The 17148-nt window shown below is 48.0% G+C and overlaps 1 protein-coding gene and 1 long non-coding RNA gene across 3 annotated transcripts in view; one reads left to right on the top strand and one right to left on the bottom strand.

Annotated features, from left to right (window-relative positions):
- Positions 1–3349: 3349 nt before the first annotated feature.
- Positions 3350–13881, top strand: LOC149306530 (uncharacterized). Its single transcript, XR_016271725.1, has 3 exons — positions 3350–3437; positions 4238–4347; positions 13793–13881. It is a non-coding gene; the product is annotated as an uncharacterized LOC149306530 (long non-coding RNA).
- Positions 4342–17148, bottom strand: part of LOC149306531 (voltage-dependent T-type calcium channel subunit alpha-1H-like) — a 139554-nt gene continuing 126747 nt past the window's right edge. For both annotated transcript variants that reach the window (XM_089477032.1, XM_089477031.1), the window contains exons 26-36: positions 14085–14236; positions 13862–13971; positions 12569–12702; positions 12387–12457; positions 12029–12107; positions 11683–11804; positions 11255–11554; positions 10235–10390; positions 8526–8703; positions 7741–7925; positions 4342–6998 (exon numbers count right to left, since the gene is read on the bottom strand). In XM_089477032.1, coding sequence (XP_089333158.1) covers positions 5817–6998; positions 7741–7925; positions 8526–8703; positions 10235–10390; positions 11255–11554; positions 11683–11804; positions 12029–12107; positions 12387–12457; positions 12569–12702; positions 13862–13971; positions 14085–14236 — 2669 coding nt within the window. In that variant the 3' untranslated portion in view covers positions 4342–5816. The remainder of the gene's footprint in view (positions 6999–7740; positions 7926–8525; positions 8704–10234; positions 10391–11254; positions 11555–11682; positions 11805–12028; positions 12108–12386; positions 12458–12568; positions 12703–13861; positions 13972–14084; positions 14237–17148) is intronic.

Raw genomic sequence — 17148 nt, forward strand, 5'->3', positions numbered from 1 at the left:
CGTTGTTGTTGTTGTGTGCCTTCAAGTCCTTCTCGATTAATGGAGACCCCAAGGCAAAACTATCAAGGAGTTTTCTTGGCCAGATTTGTTCAGAGGAGGGTTGCCATCGCCTTCCTCTGAGGCTGAGAGAGTGTGACTTTGTCCATCCAAAGTCACTCAATGGGTTTCATGGCCGAGTTGGGAATCGAACCCAGGTCTCCAAAGTCCTGTTCCAATGCTCAAACCGTTACGCCACATTGGCTCTGGGAAGCTATTTTACTTTGGGGAATACCAAAGTAAATGGGGAATAGCAATCCCAGAATTGAGTCAGTCTAGAAAAAGGAATACAATCTAGAAACCAATGCAAGCTAGAAAAACCAATGCGATCCTAGGCTGCATCAGTCGGAGCGTAGGGTCTAAGTCGAGGGAAGTCATAGTGCCGCTCTGTCCTGCTTTGGTCAGGGCTCACCTGGAATAATGTTGTGTCCAGTTCCCCATCGAGGAATGGCTCTCCATCCTTTGTCGTGTTGGAGAGGGGTGCAGCCAGTGCGTAGGAAGGGGCATTACAGAGGCCACATGGTGGATTCTCCTCCAGACCTTGGTGTCATGGCGCCTTAGCATTGCGGCCCTCTGGACCTCGCTGACAGTCAGTCTGTCCCTCCAGACCTTGCTGTTGCGGCGCCACAGTAGTGCGACCCTGCAGACATCCTCTAGACCTCGCTCTTGTGGCGCTGTGTCAGTGTGTCCCTCTGGACTTCACTGTCGTGGCGCCATGTCAGTGCGGCCCTCTGGACCTCTCTGTCAGTCAGTCAGTTCTTTTGGACCTTGCTTTCATGGTGCCACAGTCGCACGGCTCTGCAGACCTCCTCTGGGCCTCTCTGTCGCGGCAATATCTCAGCGTGGCCCTCTGGACATTACTTCCAGTCAGTCTGTCCCTCTGGAACTTGCCATTGCAGCACTGCCACAGTGTGGCTCTCCGGACCTCGCTGTCACGGCACCATGACAGTACAGCCCTCTGGACCTCACTGTCTTGGTGCTGGTGGCGCATGGTCCTTTGGACCTCCTCCGGATCTCACTGTCGCTCAGTCTCTCATTCTCAATTTTGCCATTGCAGTGCTGTGGCAGCAAAAGAGAAAGTTGGGCGCTGCTTTTAAAATGTCCCGGCTTCTCCCTCGTCCTCCCACTTTCTCCCTCTTCATCCTCTGCTTACTTCAATCCCTACAAACTGAGCTGAACTGAATTAGCTCAGTTGGAAGGAAAGAAGACAAAGAAGAGGAGGATGAGGAGGAATCTTGCCCTTCCCAGTCATGCAAAAGCAAACTAACTTGCCTTTCCTTTGGCCACCTTGACTTCTACACACCTCCCAGCTTTCTTTTGAGAAACATTAAAACTTCTCCTGGCAATTGGCAGTTTGGAGCCGTTCTGCAAACGGTGAAGGTGCTCAGAGGTTACAGATCAGCTTTGGGGGCTTGAAATCCCCTCCTTTCCCCCTCTTTGTGAGTCAAGGGGGAAAGAAGCCCCTCTGCCTCCCGCTCCTGAAACGGCGACATGGACCTGGCCCTAATTCAATTAGGAGCAGCCTTTAATCTCTCTCTCGTCGTTACAAGATCAGAGCGGCAGCACGAATACTAATTAAGCGTGCCTCAATATTTGCACAAGCTTTTCAGGATAAATAATTAAATTGACTGGAGCCATAAAAAGCTGCCCCCGTGAAAGCGCCGGATGCGAGGGATGCATCTTAATGACACACAGCCTTTTCCCCTTAAAGCCTTCGCCTTGCAATGGTTTGAGCATTGAGCATTGGACTCTCTGGAGACCAGGGTTCGAATCCTCAGCTCGGCCACGAAACCCATTCGGTGATCTTGGGCAAGTCACACTCTCTCAGCCTCAGAGGATGTTAGGGAAAGACACACATGTAAGTCACACAACACAAAGTCCACCATTGCTCAACAGAGGTATTGTGTGGATGGTGGTGAGAGTGGTATAGCATGGGCAAAATGTTCTTCTACGCCTTGACTTGGCAAGTTGCACATTGTGCACTTATGTGTTATGGTTGTGCATCCTATAGTTAACTGCGTGGTTGTGCATCTTATACTCTACACTGTGATAGTGCATTAGGGTTGTGCATCCTACACTTTACGCTGTGTTTGCATGTTGTGAACCCTATTTTTTGCATTGTACACTTGTCCTTCCATATTCGTTAGGTTTAGGGGCACAAGACCCCCATGAATATGGGAAAACTGTAAATAACAAGAACACCATGTTTTTACCTGAGAAGACCCTCTCTAGGAATCTCTAGGTCCTGCAGCACAACTCTGTGGTCAACGTCCGACAGACACTGGCCATAGAAATGCAATGGAGGAGCTACAAAGACCTAGTGGAGTGCTCTCTCTAGGAATCTCTAGGCCTTTCAGTGTGACTTTTGGTCAAAGTTGACCATAGAGTTGCACTGGAGGACCTAGATATTCCTAGAGAGAACATATCCATCAAATCCGTGAATAATCAAATCTGCAAATATCAAAGCTGCAAATATGGAGGGATGAGTGTAGTTGCTCATTGTTCTCTGGTTGGGCATCTTTCTACTTTGCACTGTGTCTGCATACTGGGCATTTTTATGCATCTTATATTTTGTATTGTGATTGCTCATTGTACATTGCAGTTGAGCATCCTATATTTTGCACTATGGTTGTGCACTGTACTATGGAACTTATTCATTGACATGCGTTGTGCAGTGTTGCTTTTCATTCACCTAGCATATCTCTACATGCAGATGTTTACACTACACTAAGAGGATGTCGGATTGAGACCTAGACCACCTCAAGTCCTTCATTAAACTACAAATCCCAGGATTCCATGATGGCGCAAGTGTTATCCAACGGCTGTGCAAATAAATTCTGCAGCGGAGATGCTTCTTTGTGGCTTGTGTGGTCTCCAGACACAACGATGTGAACGGTACGGTGTGATCTTTGCACAGTCTGCACGAACAACACAGTAGTGAACAAAAGAAACAATCTTTAAATAATTTACTCTTTATTTGTGGGTTTTTTCGTTTTGTTTTTCCTGCCAACTTTGGAAACCTTCCTCTCCTTCATCCCTCGTTGTGCACTTTGAAAAGCTCAGATTATTGCAACGTTTAACCTGAATTCCATAAGAAAACAGAGAAGGGAGGGTTGTATTCTTTTTGTCAAAGAAAGAAATAAAGAAGGAAACAACCAACTTGTCCAACCAGCCTCACTGGATTTATACATAAAAACACCCCCCAAAAGGACAGGTCCGGTACCCAAAAGGAGAATGAGTCGCGTCCTTTGTTATTGCACTGGCTACAATTCAGTAGTGATTTTGGTTTTCACCGATTTCCCCGCAGAGCGAGGCGATGGAACGGAAAAACGACTCGAGCGGAGGATGGAAAAACGCCGTGGGACAAAGCCTGAAGGATGAAGAAGGCAGAGGAAAAGGAGGTATGTGTTTGCAGGTGAAAGGAAAGAGGACTATGAGCATCATTGTTTAAGTTTCCATTTAGGATCTAAGAATACGTCACCCAGCTGGGAATCGGATGCTAACAGGGCAAGGAAATCAATACTTGTTCTAGGTGAGCGTCAAGGGATAAACAGGCCCCCGGTCCAGCTACAGTTAGTAGTGTTTCTAGCCAAAATCATACACTAAGGGACATGACTGAGAGCCATCATGGGGTAATGGTCTGAGTGTTGGACTAGAAGGACTCTGGAGACCAAGGTTTGATTCCCAGTTTGGCCACTGAACCCACTGGGAGACCTTGGGCAAGTCACACTCTCTCAGCCTCCTCAGGGGAAGGCAAAGGCAAACCCCCTCTGAACAAATCTGGCCAAGAAAACCCCAAGCCTTTCTTGTTAGCCACCTTCAAGTCAATCTCCCACTAATAGTAATAGTAATAATAATAATAAATTTTATTTCTCTGCCGCAGCTCCCGCAGGATCCAAGCGGCTCAACATCAGGTAGAAACACATATAAAATACAACATACACTAGTCTGCTTAGGTCCTGTAAAGTCATACCTCTGGCTTTCCTAATAGAGTCTATCCATCTAGGCTGGTGCTTCCCAAACTTTGGTCTTCCAGGTGTTTTGGACTTCAGCTCCCAGAAGCCCCAGCCAGCTTCGGCATTAGTCAGGAATTCTGGGGGCTGAAGTCCAAAACATCTGGAGGACCAAAGTTTGGGAACCACATGTGGTATTCCTCTGTTTCTGTATCCCTCCTAGCATTATTGTCTTTTCTTCGCTTTAGGGTCGCCGTAAGTCTGGAATGACTTGGAGGCACGCAGCGACAACAACAACAAAGCTGGGATGCAGTGCTGGATCTCACCCTTGCGCAGTCGCTCTCACAACTGGCAGTCGGTGAGTACCAAAGCTTGAACTAATTCCACCCCACTCTTCCAAGACTTTCAGGATGGCTTAGCTTGGTGTAATAGGAGACTGCTCCTGCACAACCTCTGAGAAAGTGCAACTACTTGAGTAAGGCCATTGACACCGCTGTAAAGCTTCAAGAGCTTTACATCTGTTTGTAACAGTCTAGGTCAGTGCTTGGCAACCTTTGGGCCTCCAGATGTTTTGGACTTCAATTCCCAGAAGTCCCAGTCAGTATGCTCATTGTTCAGGAATTCTGGGAGTTGAAGTCTCAAAAAATCTAGAGGACCAAAGGTTGAACACGCTGCCTTAGAGCAAGATCTGTTGAACCCAACCACTAACACACCACTATAATGTTGTTGTTTTTTGCTGTGTGCCTTCGAGTAATTTCTTACTTGTGGTGACCATAAGGCAAATCTATCATGGGGTTTTCTTGGCCAGGTTTATTCAGAGGGGCTTGGTCCCACTCACATCAATGGGGCAAGTTACTCTGTTTATGCTGGTCTGTGGCCATCATAAACATTTATTATAGGTTGCTGTGTTCCAGTAGGAGATAACTGCGCAACTTTAGCCAGATTAGGGCCATGGTGGCACAGTGTCCAGTAGCAATGAATAGGACTGGATTGTCTGTTCATCATAGGACTCAAGTGGTTTGCAACGGGCTTCAAAGGGATCATGCCACTAACTGTAGCTGGAGCAGGTCCACTGTTCTCCACAAAAAACATGCGCATGACGACGAGAAGAGTGCTTGCGTGAAGGTTATGTGACGTGCGCCGGTCTTGGGTGCCTGTGTGTCTGTCTGCTTTTCTTTTTAAAACCTTTTAAAAAATTCAAATACATTATTTTCTATTTATAATAACTGCTGATATACAGACAATGTACAACTCGCGTCTCCTGGGCACTTCTGCTCCTCCGTGAACCACTTCCCGTGCAAGAACCGTAATCGTAATAATAACAAAAGGTGCCGTTTTTGAAAAGTCAAAAAAGTTTCTTTTTTCCTGTAAATTCTATATATATATATATAGATATATATATATTTCTTTAAAAAAGATAAAATAAAAGGCCCGAAACCCAAATCAATGTGATTGAGGCCACGCCGCAGGGAAGCGGGGAAGGGAGAAGGGAGAAGGAAAAGAAGGATCGGAAAAGTGTACTCCGTGTGTTGCTCGGAAAGGGGACGCCGAATCGCCTTTCCTTACCCTGAACCTTGTTGCTGCTTTTGGAAAACCGGCTTTTCTCTTTGATTTTATTTTAAAACAACAACAACAGAAACCTTCACAGCGCTTAAAAGAGAGAGAAAGAGAAAGAGAAGAGAGAAAAAGAGAGACAATTTTGGGATTTAAGCGTCCATCACGGAGTGGTGACTTTTCAATCTTTTCTCCCACTTCGAAGCCACTTGCGGTGGCAAAAAAGCCCTTAAACATCACACCTGACTTAAGTGTCCCCCCAAAACTCGGAAGCTATACCGGTTCGTCCACCTCTCCGTCTGTCGTCGTTGTCGTTGCTGTGATTACGGGGACCGGTCCGTGCTTCCGGAGGGGGCTCCGAGTCCCACCGAGAACCTCTTGGTTTTGCACAGGCAGCGGTCCGCACTGAGGTTTCAAGTGGTCCACCTTTTGCAATTCGAGCGCCGCGCTGTCCTCGGGCGGGGAATCTGCCGGGAGACCCCCAACCGGCCCGCTCTCCGAGAGACCGCCGGTGGAGTTGGGGGTATCGGACTGCTCAAAGGAAAAGTTGGGGACGGTTAAATGCTCTCCGCGACAGGTGGGCGGTGGTGCCCCCCGGCGTTCCCCCTTGGAGCCTTGGTCTCCCGGCTGGCTCTCTGAGAGCTCTGAGGAGTCCCTGTATGCTGTGGATTCGCACGAAGGGGTCCTTCTGCGCAACAGGCTGTTCTCGGAGGCTTTGGTACGCGTGGATGTGTTCTTCTCTTCCTCCATGGGAGGCTCTATAGAAATGCACGGGGGGCTCATTTTCTTCTTGCGGCGGACCCCATGGATGTATTCAGACTCGGGATGGACATGGAACGCTTTCTTCTCCTCCGACGACTCGGGAAAGCCGTGATCCCCGTCAGTGACGAATGGACAGATCTCGATGGAGTGCCGCCGGTGGTCATCGGTCCATGTTGGTTTGGCCAAGAACCCTCGGGTGTCCACACTGTAGAACTTCTTCAAGTCTTTCTCTTTGGATCCGCCTGCCGTCAGGCTGGTCGTGCTGCCGTTCTTGAGGATGACGGAGGATGGAACCGGGGAGGCGAAGGGGGACTTGGACCGGTCCCTGCTGTCCACCCCGTCCCGCCATCCTCCCGCCGAGCTGTTGATGTGACTGACCTCTTCGTCGGCCAGGTCTGAGGACTCGAAGAAGGAGCCGTTGGGATTGCCTTCGCCACTGGAAGGCCTTCTGGGGAGACTGTGCTGACCAAAGGCATGTTTGCGGGTACGGACGCTGGCGGACCTATGGAGGGAAGTGTGGGGACGAGGAGGGCTCCCAGGCAGGGGTGGCATAGGGGCTGGGTGTTGGGGCAGAGGGGAGCCCAAGGTGCTCTGCAACAGCTTCTTTGGCCGGAGGGTTTCACAGGCCTCGGTTTGTGTGCTGTCCTTTGAATCGGCTCCCTGACTTTCCAAGGAATCCCTCTGGATTGCCTCCTGCAATGCAAAGAGAGAAGATGATATAGGAAGAGGGAAAGAGGCATTTCTGGACCAAGAGTGGAAACACATGCAGGAGCAGGTTTTGGGTTTTTGGAGATCGTTGGCAAAATGACCTTATCAGTAAGGACAGCACAATGCAATGGCACTGTGCTACGGACACCACAACGCAGTGGCATCGCACTGCACTGCGGACCCTACAATGCACTGCAACCACTAAGGACCCCCAAACGCAGTGGCACTATACTAGAGAAAACTCAATCCAGTGGCACTGCACTACAGACACCATAACATTGTAATGCAGGTGTATGATGGGATATACAGTGGTTGTTAATTGCAGAACAACTGTTGATCACAGAAAGAAAGGAATTGAGGCATCCAAGGTTCGTGTATTGGGAAGCTCTGCAATGAGGGGAAGATAAAAGTTTCTTGGGAACAGGGAAGGAAAATAATGTTTTGCTTTTGTAGCAAATGAGAAGGCAGCCCAAGACTTGAAATTGTTTGTGCTTGAATTATGCCTTGCTAATTCTTCCTGGTTGGTTCTGATAACAAAGATCTCCGGGGAACCTCTCTAGTTACTGAATAAAGGTTTGTTTGTGTTTTGCCACTGAAGCCTGGATTTCTGATCTAAAAGGTTACTGGATGCGAGCGACCAGGGAATAGTGCTGAGTGGCCTTTTTTGGGGTGCTGGGGAACCCTTCCCCTAGTTGTCTGAGATGAGTTCAATGCCAAGGAGCCTCACCTGTCTGCACAGGAGCCTGTTGACGCTGGGAGACAGAGGTGGCGCCTGCGGAGGCCGAAGTTTCCAGGGGGCTCCTTGGCCTTCGCGGTGCGGAGGTGGAGTTGTTGGACGAAAGGCTTCCCGTGGCACCCTCAGCGATGAGGAGCAGGTCTCCACTGGCTGCGAACGGACAGATGTAATGGACCCTGGATGGCGAGGAAGGGATGTTATTAGCGTCGGAAGCGCCAAGCCGCGACAGAGTTCTCTGAGAAACTCAAAGCAAGCCAATACTGGTACGGTGACTGGGACCCACTCAATGAGAAACACATCCTGGAACAAGTTGTTAATCCTAACCAGAGTTAGACCCATTGAATTAATGTGGTTCCAGGATGGGTCCATCCAGCCTTTAGTATGAACGCCAATAGTTATCTCTGCTGGGATTTTGTAAGTTCTTTGCCACTGTTTTCCTTTACATCCTTCATTACATGCCCCTAAGATTTACCCTCGACTTATCCATGGGTCAGATCAAAATCCATAATTTTGGCCCCAAAACTTGCCCTTGACTTATATATGAAGTCAACTTATATTCGAGTATATACAGTAATCTAAAGGAGTTGTCCAAAGTGTTGAACTCATTGGCATGTGAACAGCACACCCCAAGTGGATTCAACACCTTGAAAGACTCTCATAAAACCCAGAGAGAATTCACTGCATCCCTTGACATAGGAATTGCTGGCAATCCCTGGTACATATCTTGTTCACCCCCACCGCCGCAAGAACAAAGTCCTGCAAATACACATTACTACCTCTTGGTGACTTGAATGAATAGGCCTCCAGCTCTGCTTCATGAAGTGGGTAGGGGGCTTTGGCTGGCATCACGGGGCGAAACATGTAGCTGTCGTTGGGCAAGGAGTGCATCCTGGCCACCGAAATCTTGCGGACTGTGAGCAGGTTCTGGGGTTCCCCGAGGCTGGTGGCAATGTCCTGCAGATTGGTAACAGAAATACAGTTGGGTTGGGGGGAAAATACCAAGGAAGTTCTGATCCTCTTCAGTACTGTTCCTTTGGCTGCAAGCAAGTTTGAACAACCATCTTGGCATCTATACAGCAATGATGTGGCCTGATTGGAACCAAGCCGAGTCTGACACAACTTGTGGGCTAAGTTGCACATTATTGCACGCTTATGCTTGGGCTCAACATGTTAACACACACAGATCCACGACTTGGACCGATGGTGCATCTCCTCTCCCATCGCCAATCTCCACGGATTCTTTTACTTGCATCTATTCCCCATTCAGTTCCCACCTTAGAGGGGGTCCACAAACACGGCTTTATTACAGATTTTGGCAACCTTGGCTCATACCGACTTCAACCTCAGGCCATTCTATTTGAATCCACTCAAGACATCAGCTGGGGAATGTCTTGCCCTTTGTTCTGGTCTGTTGTGAATATCAAAACTAGACAGCCTTCCAAATACAAAGGCATCTTTTGGCATCCGCCAGGCTAATAGCCCTTGACAGATCTCTCCTCCGTGACGGCAAATCTGTCTTTCCCCCCCAGAAAAGCCATCCAAGCCAACGGTCATGACTAATCGCTCTGTATCCATTTCTATAATTTAATTACACACTGTCTGAAAAGGTATGTAATTTCAGCTGTTCCCCCCATGTCACCGGGTGACCCATGCACCCAGCTGCAAAATGAGGAAAAGCAATATGCATGCCATAAATAAAATCCATGACTTTCTAATGCAAAGGTGTGGAAACTGTGGCCAACAGGCCATATAGAACTACTCAATGTAATACATCATTATCTAGCCATTCCCTCATGTGGCTGCTGGGTCATAAGGTAGGCTTTGTGGGGGAGATGGGTGTTTGCATAGTCTTCCAGTAAGGCTATGTAGTCTTGCTGAATACAGAATAATTACGGAGTCATAACACTGAGTTGCAAATCCACACATGCAATATAGACACTTGCATTTCACAAGGGGATCCCAGCTTTTAAAATGAGGGATCAGAGCCAGATTTTAGGCAGGTGGGAAGAGCACGGTGGTCCCCAAACTGTGCTCTTTAAGGGATTTTGGACTTCAGCTCCCAGAATCCCAGACCATTGGCCAACATGGCTCAGGCTTCTGGGAGCTGAAGTCCAAAAATCTCTTAAAGGGCACAGTTTGGGGACCACTGCCCCAGCCCCTCTCAAAATGGTGCACCATCAAGTTCGGATTAAAACTTAGCATGGGGATGAGGATGAACCAGAACACTGACATTAATGCCATCCTCCCCATCAGACCCAGGAGCAAATTCTGCACCCTCATTTATGGGATATGAAAAACTATCATAGGAGAAAGAAGGGGGAAGAAAAGACGAGGGTCCACCAACACAAACCACAGCAAGGCGAGGACAAGGATGGTGACACCTGGGACAATGCCAATACCAGCACCACCATGACCACCACTGCTTAGCCACACAGCACTGAAGCATGAAAGCAGAAGCCATGGCCACCAATTTCCATACAGTCACCTCGGCCTCTCCTCCCGGGGCATTGTGGGAAGCTGTCAAGAGATGGCGGTGAGGAGAAGCGCGGAAGGAGGCAAACGCCGCCATTGGGTGCGCCCCTCCCTCCAGCAGGTCTAAGTCGGGGATGGCTAGAGAGACGCTCTCACAGCTCAGAGATGCCTTTGGGGACAAAAAGGTTTGGGAGACAAAAATGCATCAGTAAGGGTGAGTGTGTGGGTTTGTGTATTTGTATGGAATACACTTGTCCCTCCATATTCACGAGGGTTAGGGGCACAAGACCCCCGTGAAAAACCGCAAACAACAAAAACACCATGTTTTTACCTGGGAGGACACCTCTCTAGGAATATTTAGGTCCTCCAGCGCAACTCTGCGGTCAAAGTCCGACAGACACTGACCACAGAACTGCGTCAGAGGAGCTACAAATGCCTAGTAGAGCATTCTCTCTAGGAATCTCTAGATCTTTCAGTGCAACTTTGAATTAAAGTTGACCACAGAGTTGCACTGGAGGACCCAAGTATTCCTAGAGAGAACATATTAATCAAATCCGTGAATGATCAAAACTGCAAATATCAAAGCCGCAAATATGGAGAGATGAGTGTAAAGGCATGTCCAACCTTGTGGTCATTTTGATGTACCTGGAACACCTTCTCTACTCGCCACCTTTCTCAGGACATTCTACACTATTTATAATGGGGTTTGATTCCAGGCCCCCCCATGGATTCCAAACAATAGTATTTACCTCTGCGTTGACTTAATGGTCCAACAAGCAAAGGCTGTATATTTTTGCTGGGACTCTAATATATTTGCTCAGATGGCATTTTCACCAGAGATGTGAAAAATCTCATGGTGGTGAATCATTTCCTCAAGAGATTATCTCACTATGTTGAGATACTTTTTCTTGCTGAGAATGAGAAAGTTTGCAGCTATTCCTTACATCTGCCCACGCTTCCTCCTTCCCTTCTTTTATACCCTTAGGAAATGAGTTACAAAATGTAATTATTTGGGGGGGTTTGTTGCTTTTACCAGTGCATGGTGCTTGACCAGCAGCGGCGATCCTGTCCTGGGTGTAGCCAGGTTGCTTTCGGGGACTCTGACCGGGGTGCTGATCCCTCTGGACATCTCCAGCTCGATTTCAGCGTCCATTTCAGCATCTTCCTTGGCCTCTTTGTTGCTCTCTTCCAAGTGTTTCATCAGGACGGCCACCACCACGTTGACCAGGACGAACTGGGCGATGAGGACGAACGTGACGAAGTAGACCGGGGAGATGATGGGCAGGTAGCTGAGGCAATGCTTGTCGTCCCGGTGGCATTCCCGGAGTGTGTCCTGTGGAAACCAAGGCAAAGAAAAGCATCAGAGAAGACTTTCTCTGTGGGCTCTTGAATCACTATTGAATCCAATTCAGGAGGTCCTCATGCAACGCACAAACCGTATGGAGGAAAACATCAGCTCACCTTCATGATGCCGTTCCAGTTGTCTCCGGTCGATACTCTGAAAAGGGTGAGGAAGGCCATGCCAAAGTTGTTGAAGGTGGCATGGCGGCTGAGACCTTCGCAGGGGTTGTCCTCACTGCAATCTGGGGTTTATTTTTTGCAAAAGAGAGAAAGGAAGAGTCAAACTACTCTTCCGCAAAAGCAAAACTCTGAAGCTCCTCCAGAGTAGAGATGAAACTCTCCTCTAATTTCCTTCTTGCATGCAAGAACGAGCCATTTCCAAAGGTTTTTTCCCCTTTCGTGGAGTGAAACTATAAAAGCCTTTCCGATTTATTTACTCCAATGATTTATTTGCTCTTTGACTCACCTAACTTTCCAAACAGCTCCACTCCCAGAGCGGCATAGATGAAAAAGAGGAGCATGAACAACAAGCCAAGGTTCCCTACCTGGAAGACATGAAAGAAAAGATGAGCATCCGCACTCTGACCCATGGCTACACATTACAAATGGTGCTGTACTGCTTTTAATCTTTCTTCTAAAGTAATATTTTGAATGGTTTTAAATTTGGTTGTTGGTTTAATACAGTCCGACTCAAGTATCTGTGGGGTATCCACTGCCATGGTTGTGGCAGATAAGCGGAAACAGTGGTTAACACCAAATGCTATATTCCACAATGCACTCTTGTGTCGCCTCTGTTTGCGTTCCTCTCGGTTTCCTGGCCTTACCTGAGGGAGGGCTTGGACCACCGTGTCCAGCAAAGCCCGCATCCCTGTGGCCATTTTGAGCAGCTTCAGCACTAGAAGGCAAAGGAAAGCAGTGTCAGCAGAGAACGGAGCCTCCATGGCCAGGAGTTGTCTTTCTTGAGAGACCTGGGGACATATGACCAGTGTTTAAAACTTGCCCTCACCTCTTGCAATCCGGAGCACCCGCATGATGCGGATGATGGTGGGGTTGATGGGGAGGGCAGCGTTCATCTCGATCTCCTCCAAGGTGATGCCCATGATGGACAGCAGGACGATGGCCAGGTCCAGCTGGTTCCACCTGAGAAGGGAGGAACATGAAAAACAGATAACGGATGTGGTCTGAAGAGCTTCTGGGGAGAAGTCTTTCGATCCTCACAGTAGGCATATCAACAAGGTGATGCTCCTCTTATGATATGGCACTCAAGGGTAGATCCCAATGAGCCAACAGTGTGACGCAGCAGCCCAAAAGGCCAATGCAGTTCCAGGCTGCATCAACAGAAGCGTAGACTGAGAAGAATACGGGCAAGATGGAGCATCTCAAGGGATGTCATATGGAAGAAGGAGAACACTTGTTTTCTGTGGCCCTCCAGATATTTTTGGATGGCAACAGCCTGTGTCAACAATGGTGAGGGGTGATGGGAATTGTAGTCCCAGGGAACCCCATCCCTGCCCTGGAGGCTTCCAGGGAGGATGCATTTGGGTCGTCCTAGGCCCCCAAAATATTCAGGACGGTTGGAAGAACATGAGGATGTTATTACTATATAGTATTATATTTATTTATATCCTGTTCTCCTCCAAAGAAATTGGGACTCGAAGCGGCTTACAGTTTAAAAGCACCGTACAATTAAAAACATACAAAAGGGAGTAAAAGTAGTAGTTGCTGTTATTTGATATATATTCTCCTTTTCTGCAAAGAATATATATATATGTATATATATATATATATATTCTGCAAAGGATTTATTGAGATATATTCTCAAGATGACTAAGAAAAGACAAATCAAATACAGAGGGGAAAAGCACAAGGATAGGTAAAGTTAAAAGAAATGCAGCGAAAAGTCTTGGCAGGTTGGATGGAAGCAATAGGTTGCAAAATTGTTATAGGGGTTTGTTGGGGGTCAATGGCCAATCTCCCCATATCCTGATCCATTGTGGGTTGTAGCCCCACACGCAACAAGCCCCAATACCTCATTTTCCCTGTGCGGTCCCTCTCAAAATGGCGGATGGGTTGCCATTTGGAGAGGAACTGCAGAAGAAAGCGGGTGGTAGAAGGGTCTTGGGGAGTCGTGTGGGTGAGATGGAGGTGTTTTTTTTTTTGGGGGGGGCTGCATGTTGTAACAGCAAAAATTGCCCCCAAATCATGCCATGTTCTTTCTTTCTTTTTGCAGGGGCCTAGTTTGCAGAAGATAGCATCCTTGCTTGTTGTCCCTGCAAAGCCTGCAAGGATGTCCTCCCACCTGTCTTTGAAGAACCTCCGGAGCCCAAACGCGACCAGCTTCAACACGGCTTCGATGACGAAGACGATGGTGAAGACGTAGTTGCAGTACTTTAAGGCTTCGTCCAGCGACTGCAAGGGACCCAAGGGGTGCGTTAGGCTGGGGTTGCTCACACCTTCAAGCCCTCCAACCTCCCCATCTTTAAAGACAGAAATGGCTGGGAAACGAGGAATGCGGCCCGTACCTTGGGTTGGTTGAAGTGCTCCATGGACATGGTGATGACGTTCACCCCGATGATGAAGGTGATGAAGAGGTCCAGGTAGTGGCTGGTGCAAAGCGTGTGGATGTGCCTCCGGACGGGTGAGTAGTCGGCGTAGTACGGGCGGCGTTGGGCTTCTGCGGAAAGAGCAAGCAAAACGCACGACCGTTAGGGGCTTCCCCCCAAATTTCAAGGAGCAAAGCATGCTGGGAGGGGGTCAGTTTCTTCCTGGGTTTGCATTGGGATGATCCATCTGCTCTTTGGGGTGTGCAATGGAGGGTTCGGAGAAAACACAGAAGGCACCAAGACCTACACAAAAGGAAGGAAGAGCGGAGAGTGTGAGGGACTCCATCTCCCATCACAATCCTCTGCTTCTGCAGATGTGGCTGGACTACAAGTCCCAGCAGGCTGCTAGCCAGGATAGCCAATGGCCAGGAACCCTGGGATTTGCAGTCCAACTACATTTGGAAATCAACTACAGCTGGAAATGGTCCCCATCCTTGCAACAGAGGTCAGCTAGATTGCCCTTGAAAATGTGTTTGGTTATCAGGACTTCAATGGAGGTTGCTTTTTGTGTTGCTAATGGAGTTGACATTGTATTTCTGGGACTTTTAAGGCTCTTAAAAGGGAGGAAAGGCCTCTGCCCACATGGATATCCCTCTGTACCATCCTAACTTTGAACAACAACATCTGGGCAAAGTATAGGCCTCTGAGTCTCACATTATATTTTCCTTTCCCCTCTGTGATTTTTACATGTTCCTGATGAAGAAGCCAGTCGAGCTTCAAAAGCTTATATCATGTATTTTGTGCATTTTTGGTTGATCCAATAAAACTATTGCTTTTTTATGGGTTTTGGATGCTGTAGTATCTAGCATTGTGAGATATATATTGCTGGGGCACAGGGAGACTTTATATAACTATTGTGGCTAAACCAGCCATATCCTCACACTCCTTTTCCTCTGCAAATGGGTTTATTCCTTTCTCAGATGCCATAAGAGGCAGTGGTTCTCAACCTCTGGTCCTCCCGATGTTTTTGACTTCATCTCCCAGATTCCCTCATCATTGGCCATGCTGACAAAGGAATCTGGGTGCTGAAGTCCAAAACAGCTGGAGGACTTCTGCATTAGAAGCAAGGGACCATTACCTTGGCTTGGTCTCCAGAGTCCTAGTCCAATGCTCAAACCATGCTGGCTCTCATAAAGAAACAAAAGGAAGAGTATTCCACCTAAACATTGGGAGGAACGTTTTGATTCTCAGTGGCATGAGCTGCATTAAAGGCTGGCGGACTCTCCATCTTTAGAGGCCTTTGGACGTCTTTCAGGGGTGCTTTGGTTGGGTATTCCTGCATGGCATGGGGCTGGACTATATGGCCTTTGGGGGATCCCTTCAAAGTCTATGATTTTTAAAGCTCTGCTCTGCTCTTGCTCTCAAGCAGCAGATGATGGAAGCAGCAAAGCTTTTAAAGAGAGGAAAAGACGAGACTCGGAGGTCCTCCAGGAGCCCTTAATTCTCCGCTCCTTGGCCTTGAGCTTCTTAATTTTTCTTTCCCCAAAATACCAAATTGCTTTCCTCCAGCTGAGGCTACATTGCAAATTGCTTGGCCAGTGTCAAAGACGAACGGATCAGAATGTACCCGCAGAAAGAAGAATCGGATCAAAAGGGAAACAGATGGGCCGGTCGGCCCCAAAGCTATTCATTTCTCCCCGTCACCCGCTCTGGATGGCTCAAAAGGACATTTTTAAAATGCCTTTGGACCAGGGTCACCCAATGTTTCTCTCTCAGCCTTGACATCCGAAAACAAAAGGAGAGGGGGAAATAAAAGCCAACGCTGCTCTTTTCTCTCTGGGAGGATTCTGCCTTTCAGAATTATTATTACCCAGAGTCCTAGAAATCCACTCAAACTCTCAATAGGCTAAGATCACTAATCCGACAGCCTGGAACTATCTGTCTGTCTGTCTGTCTGTCTGTCTGTCCATCTAGCTATCTGTTATCTATCTGCACTGTTATTTCTCTATCTGTCTGTCCATCTTCTCTGTCTCTCTCATCTGCCTGCCCTATCTTTCTATCTAGTCTGTCTGCCTGCTCTCTTTCTTTCTGTCATCTGACTATCTATCTGTTTATCTATCTAATTTATTATCCCTATCCATCTACCCAAGTTCTCTCCAGAAACCAAGATGACTAAACTGAGGCTGCTGTACTTTGGGCACATCATGAGAAGACAGGACTCCCTAGAAAAGACTTAGTAAAGCAGAAGTCAATAGGAAAAGAGGAAGACCTCATTGCAGATGGATGGACTTGGTCAAGGAAGCCATGGCCCTGAGTCCACAAGACAGTTGAAGATATGGTGGCCTGGATTCAGAGAGTTGCCACAAGTGTCGGTCAACTTGACAGCAACACAATGTGGGCCTGAATGAACATGGTGCACTAAAAGACTGGATCTCAAGCTTTGCTCCTCCAGATGTTCTGGACTTCAACTCCCAGAAGCCTGAGCCCACCTGGCTAGAGGTCAAGGATTCTGGGAGCTGAGGTTTAGCCAAATCTGGAAGGCCTGAGGTTGAGGACTCACTTCCCTAGGACATGCTCAAAACTATGGGGCACATGCTGAGGGTGCTGGTGTTAGTAGCAGTGAACTTATGAGTGATGTATTGTTATTGATCTCACTAAAGAACTCCCAAGATGTTCTCAAGAAGGCCAGGACAAGGCCTGAAAGCCACTGGTAGGATGCAATGCTCTGAGTCCTGACCAGTGGACTTCCGCCAGGCTTCTGGTATGGACACAAGGTGTGTGGATACCTCTGGCTTATTGAGGATGGAGACTGGGAAGCCTGGGTTGAGAGGGCAGAATGAGAAGAACTCTTTGAGATACCTTCAGTGTGAAAGGATCGGGGGCAAGTGAAAAGACCGTAACATCTTGCAGACATGTACATAGAAGCATCATGAAAGTCACATGCAATACACAAACCATGCTCCGCTCCACAACGCATGCAACGTCCCTTAGAAGAGATGCCAACTCATGCACTGAGGAGAGTGGGAACGCACAGGGTTGCATG

Source organism: Sceloporus occidentalis, unplaced genomic scaffold (genome assembly GCF_023333645.1).
Source record: "Sceloporus occidentalis isolate IW3139 unplaced genomic scaffold, rSceOcc1.0.p SCAF_10, whole genome shotgun sequence".
In the NCBI taxonomy this organism is placed as follows: Eukaryota; Metazoa; Chordata; class Lepidosauria; order Squamata; family Phrynosomatidae; genus Sceloporus; species Sceloporus occidentalis.